Below are 6,329 nucleotides of genomic sequence, written 5' to 3'. Positions count from 1 at the left end.
CTTTGCCTTTACTATGCCTATCTTTTTTAGAGGATCTTTCATGTAGGTAATTCTCATAATACTTGTGAAAGCATGTAAGAACCAATACCCCTGTTTGTAGGGAACTGGAGTGAGCAATGATTTGGAATGCAAGAAATTCAATTTACACATTTACAGGTAAATTCTAACTATAGACTCAAGATTTATAGACTCTTTCTAAGGCATCCAGAATTCCCTCATCTTTGAAAAATAACTAAAAATATGTATACTAAAAACAACAGCAACAACAGCTAACACTTCTAGGACTTATTATGTGCCAGAAACTGAACCTCTTTATATATGTATTGTCATTCAGTCCTCCCAACTCTCAGGGTATTTTATTCCTTGACCCTCCTATTTAAAAGTGTAACCCCTTACCCTGTACTCCTTGTCCCTTTTCTCTGCTTTTTCTCCATAGAAAAATATCACTTGTATATAACTTATTATCATCTCTCCCTTCTGCTAGCACTCTCTGACTCCCCCGCGAACCTGTCCCCACTGATTTAAGTCAGGAGGTCACTTTTGTTCACTTTTGTACCCTCAGTGCCTGGAACAGTACCTGGCACATGGTAGGTGCTCAGTGAATATTTGTCGAATGAATGAATGAGTCTCTATTTTATAGATGAGTTAACTGTACATTTCCCAAGATCACACAGTAATAGGACAGTTATGGGGCACTGAAATGATTTCTAAAATCTTTGATGAAGCTAACATTCTCTTAGCTTTTAGACAAACTATATCTCCAGGAGTGTGAAATGACCTTTAAGGCTTTGGATTTGATGATGCCTTCCCTTCTTCTAATCCCTAGGTCTTCCTTTCATGAGCCTCTAGGCTCTTAAGCAGCCTTGCAAATTGAATATTTTTTTTCTCCATTTTTCATCCAGGAAACAGAAAAAATTACTCATCTTTTATTGTGAGATTTTAATAGTAGCAAAACTCAGATTTGCATTTTATGAATTTTGTCTATAGCCCAAAGTTGTAGAAGCAGTGATATTTTAAACTCAAAGGTTTCAGTGTCTCCTTTTACTCTTTACCTTCAGAGGGTAGTTGATGGAGTGGTAGGCCATACTAATGAGCCTTGGCCCAAGATTACTCAGTAAGCCACTAATCCCAGAGCTACACTTACAGTGTATTTCTTTGCGCACACACCCCTTCAGTCCCACCCACATCTTAGTGATTTGTGTGGCCCTTAATAAGAAATATAATTCTGGAGGTGGTCAGGCAGAACCTGAGTGGCTGAGATCTGATGACTGATGGGGCTTGAGGAAAGAGAAGGAAGGAAACAAAAGTCATCAAAGAACCTCAAATAGGCCCTTGCTGACTAGAAGAAGGGTGGTCCCACTCAGAGTATGGGGTATTGGAAGAGAAGAGTCAATTGCTTAACATTTTACCTTTTTTTTCCTTCCTTCTGGCAAAGAAAACCATATCTATACTTTCATAATTTTATCTTATAAATTCCATTGATATTCCCTGTTCTGGCTCCACTGACTCTGGGTCACAGTAAGCTTTTTTCCCTTCCTGTCCTTTTATGGACCTATAAATCTTAGGTTTTCTGTTGATGTGTCTCCTAAGGTTATGGAACAAATGATTACAGATAATCAGAAATCATTCCCATCTTGTTTCCTGCTGTATTCTTTCTTTTACATTTTTAAAAGGGAATATTTCAATATTTATTAAAGTGCATAAAAAATAAACTCCATGTACTCACTGGCCAGATTTAATAAATAAAAACATTTAGTCACGTATCCTTTAGAGANTAAGTAATATTTCAATATTTATTAAAGTGCATAAAAAAATAAACTCCATGTACTCACTGGCCAGATTTAATAAATAAAAACATTTAGTCACGTATCCTTTAGAGATTTTTACTTTTTTTGAGAAATTAAAGCATTAAAGAGCTAAGTCTCCCCCCCCCCTTTTTAAGAGGGGGCGTGGTGAGTGGGTGGAGGGGCAGAGGGAGAGAGAGATTCTTAAGCAGGTTCCACACCGAGTGCGGAGCCCGATGTGGGGCTGGATCCCATGACCCTGAGATCATGACCTGAGCCAAAATCAAGAGTTGGACACTTAACTGACTGAGCCACACAGGTGCCCCTGAAATCTCCTTTTTAACTTTCCTCCCTCCCTCTTCCTCACCACTGTTCTGAGGTTGCTGTGAACTCTTTTTTTTCCACAGAAAAGTAATTTCTTAATGAATTTTTACCCATATTTTTAAACTTTTGAATTCAAAGGGATAGTAACTCATTTTATGGTTTATCATAAATTGTTCTCAGTGACTCCAGTAGGTTTTTTGTCATTGTTGCCTTCTCATTCCTGGGCAGCAGTAAATGTTTTTTACCTTGCTATTGCTAGGACTGTGTTGAACTAGTTTTGGTCCTCTGATCTATCTGATGGGACATTAACTGTGTTACGTATTTTTCGTTGTTAATATTCCTGAAATACCTTTTAGAGAGTCATCTTTTTCACCTTCAGTAACCAGGGAGAAAGAAAGAAGAGACAAAGCATGGTTCTATTTTTTTTCAGGCCAAGTTATGATCTGAGAAACTGGCATGATAAGCCACAAAAACTGAGGAGAAGCGTATATTCAATGTGTAATAGTAGGACAAGTATCTCTTAATTTAAAAATCTATACACTTTTGATGCATGATATCCTTGTGGGCAGCAGCAGAAGAGTGGAAGCAGTATGCTTGTAGTTACATGTGAGCACAGTGCTTAAGGAGAAAATCTAATAACGACTATGTTTGTTTTGTCCAAATACCCTGCCCAGCTCAAGAGTTTCCGATTTTGGAGAAGCAGAACTGGTTGATACATCTCCACTATATCCGGAAGGATTATGAAGCATGCAAGGTGAGCGATTGTAAGGATAGAGACCATGAGAGGCGGGCTTTGTTAGGCAACTAATAGAGTGTGTCACACAGATTTGTGGCAGTTTAAATCCCACTAATAATGTATGAATTTCTGTTTCCCCACACTTTGTGCATTGGTTAGCTTTTGCTATGATAATGCTGCTTAACAACCTCAAAATTTCAATGGCTTCCAATAGCAGACATGTAATTATTGCCTGTTGGGCCTTCAGATGGGCTGTGGCTTGGCTGGATCTGACTGTAGGCTGGGGGTCAGGTTCAGGTGTGTTCCATGTGTCTTCTCATTTCAAGACCAGGGTGAAGGAGCGGTCACTGTCTGGGATTCGTTGGTGTCTTGGTGGATGGCAAATGTTCAACACAGCATAGTATTTAACGTTTTGATCTCAGGATATGTAAAAAAATGAAATTTCATTGAGGATTATAATTCTCTTATTATGGTGAACTTGATCATCATTTGTATATTTCAAAAACTATTTGTATTTCCTTTTTCTCTAAACTGTATCTTTGATAAGAAGCCAGATGGTAAATACTTGCTGGCAGACAGTAGTATTAACATGCAAGATATATCCTTCATATTGTCTTTTTGGCATTTGGAACTTTGTATGCTTCTAAGGTTGTGGTCTTAAATTTTGACCTGTGGCATTTGTGCCTATGGCAACACAGAACTAGCAATGTTTAGTACCAGCATGAATCTTAAAAGGTTTCTTTCTTTCCTTCTGTGATATTATCCTTTTCTTGTTTCCCTTTTCCTTTTTTGACAACTTTTTCTGTTTCCTATTTTTGGCTTCTCTTCCTCCTCTATTTCTTAAGAGTTGGGGATGTTCCTAGGCCCTATCCTTGACCCCTTTCTCTGTGCATTTCATACATTTCCTCCCGGTCTTCAGACCAATGTGATACCTACTGATGCTTCACAGGCATTTCACGTTCAGCTTTTTTTTTTTTTTTAAAGATTTTATTTATTTATTTGACAGAGACAGCCAGCGAGAGAGAGAACACAAGCAGGGGGAGTGGGAGAGGAAGAAGCAGGCTCCCAGCGGAGAAGCCTGATGTGGGGCTCGATCCCAGAATGCTGGGATCACGCCCTGAGCCGAAGGCAGACGCTCAACGACTGCGCCACCCAGGCGCCCCTCGTTCAGCTTTTCTGTAGCTGAATTTATCTGCTTTCCTCCAAACCTGTTCCTTCTCTTGTACCCTGTCGCAGGGATAGGTACCATCATTCACCCATCTGACTGTGTCAGAATCCCTTGACCGATTTTCCCTAATATATTGTAGATAATCATTACGTTCTAGAGATCCTTGTCTACTATCTCTTGAAATTGTCCACTTTTTTCTCTCTGTCGGCCTTCGTTAATTCCCATCATTTTTGTTAAAATTACTGTAAGAATTCTTACACCAATCTTGCCTCCTTTCCATCTGTTTTCAGCAGTGCTCCAAAAATGACTTTTCTGTAAAGCAAGTAGAATCGGGTTATTTCCTGCTTGAAACTTACCAAGATTCTCCCATTGCTCTCAATTTTTTTAGCATGGCATTTGAAGCCTTTTTCTCCCTGACTCTCTTAGCCACCTCAGCTTCTCCTCCAACCCCTGCCAACACAGGATTTTAAAACTGTTGACTCCAGAAAGCCTTCCTTGATTCTCTAAGTTAGACTCAGGTGCTTGTTCTCTGAACATCTCATCCTGAGCTTAGCCTGTCACAGGAGGAAGGTAGAGGCTGTATTTTGCTATCAGAGAACCCCTAGCATCTACAGTGATGGCTGGAAATGTTTTTGTATTTTCCTTAGCTTGCTGAGATTCTAGAGAAGGGTTGGCAGACTTTTTCTGTAAGGAGCCAGATGGTAAATATTTTGGGCTTTGTAGGCCACAGTCTCTGTTTCATATTCTTCATCTTCTCTTATTTTTTTATAACCCTTTAAAAATATGCAGACTACTCTTAGCTTGAGAGCTTTACAAAAACAGACTGTGTGGCTCATAATTTGCCTGTGGGCTATAGTTTGCCGACCCTGTTCTATAATAAGTAACCCCAAAAGAGAGGAGATTTTAAATTCCAGATGAACATTATTAGTAATTATTTGTATTCTATAGATTTCTTACATATGCTCCTGCCCATGTCTACCTTTTCTTTTTTAAATTTTTAATTTAAATTCAATTTTGTTAACATGTACTGTATTATTAGTTTCAGGGGTAGAATTTAGTGATTCATCAGTTGCATATAACACTCAGTGCTCATTACATCAGGTGCCCTCCTTAATGCCCATCACCCAGTTACCCCATCCCCCCACTCAGCTCCCCTCCAGCAACCCTCAGTTTTCTGCAGTTAAGAGTCTTCTGTGGTTTGCCTCCCTCTCCGTTTTCATCTTAATTTATTTTTCCTTCCCTTCCCCTATATTCGTCTGTTTTGTTTGTTTCTTTTCTTTTTTTAAGATTTTATTTATTTATTTGAGAGAGAGCACTAGCAATGGGGAGGGGCAGAGAGAGAGGGAGAGCGGACTCCCTACTGAGCAGGAAGCCCAACGTGGGGCTCGATCCCAGGACCCCCCGGGATCATGACCTGAGCTGAAGGCAGACACCCAACTGACTGAGCCACCCAGGCACCTCATCTGTTTTGCACATATAAGTGAAATCATATGGTATTTTGTCTTTCTCTGACTGACTTGTTTCGCTTAGCATAATACCCTGTGGTTCCATCCACATCATTGCAAATGGCAAGAGTCCATTCTTTTTGATGACTGAGTACTATTCCATTGTCTATATATACACCACATCTTCTTTATTCATTCATCTGTCAGTGGATATCTGGGCTCTTTCCATAGTTTGGCTATTGTGGCTATTATTGCTACTATAAACATTGGGGTGCAGGTGCCCCTTTGGATCACAACGTTTGTGTCCCTTGGGTAAATACCTAGTAGTGCAATTGCTGGGTCATAGGGTAGCTCTATTTTTAACTTTTTGAGGAATCTCCATATTGTCTCCCACAGTGGCTGCATCCCCAACAGCGTAAGAGGGTTCCCCTTTCTCTGCATCCTCACCAACATCTGTTGTTTTCTGAGTTGTTAATTTTAGTCATTCTGACTGGTGTGAGGTGGTATCTCATTGTGGTTTTGATTTGTATTTCCCTGATGCCGAGTGAGGTAGAGCATTTTTTCATGTGTCTATTGACCATTTGGATGTCTTCTTTGGAGAAATGTCTGTTCATGTCTTCTGCCCGTTTTTTTTTTTAATGTTTTTTTATTATATTATGTTAGCATACAGTACATCCCTGGTTTCTGATGCAAAGTTCGATGATTCACTAGTTGCGTATAACACCCAGTGCACCATGCAATACGTGCCCTCCTTACTACCCATCACCAGTCTATCCCATTCCCCCAACCCCCTCCCCTCTGAAGCCCTCAGCTTGTTTCTCAGAGTCCATAGTCTCTCATGCTTCATTCCCCCTTCTGATTACCCCCCCTTC

At 39.9% G+C, this 6,329-nt stretch overlaps 1 protein-coding gene across 1 annotated transcript in view; it reads left to right on the top strand.

Moving 5' to 3' along the window:
• The window catches only part of BBS4 (Bardet-Biedl syndrome 4), a 58,350-nt gene that overhangs the window by 35,942 nt on the left and 16,079 nt on the right, over window positions 1–6,329 (top strand). Inside the window, exon 3 of the mRNA XM_034660706.1 lies at window positions 2,783–2,862. Coding sequence (XP_034516597.1) covers window positions 2,783–2,862 — 80 coding nt within the window. The remainder of the gene's footprint in view (window positions 1–2,782; window positions 2,863–6,329) is intronic.

This window comes from Ailuropoda melanoleuca, chromosome 5 (genome assembly GCF_002007445.2).
Source record: "Ailuropoda melanoleuca isolate Jingjing chromosome 5, ASM200744v2, whole genome shotgun sequence".
Lineage (NCBI taxonomy): Eukaryota > Metazoa > Chordata > Mammalia > Carnivora > Ursidae > Ailuropoda > Ailuropoda melanoleuca.
Note: the sequence above shows the minus strand (reverse complement) of the source record. Positions and strands in the feature narration are given on the sequence as shown.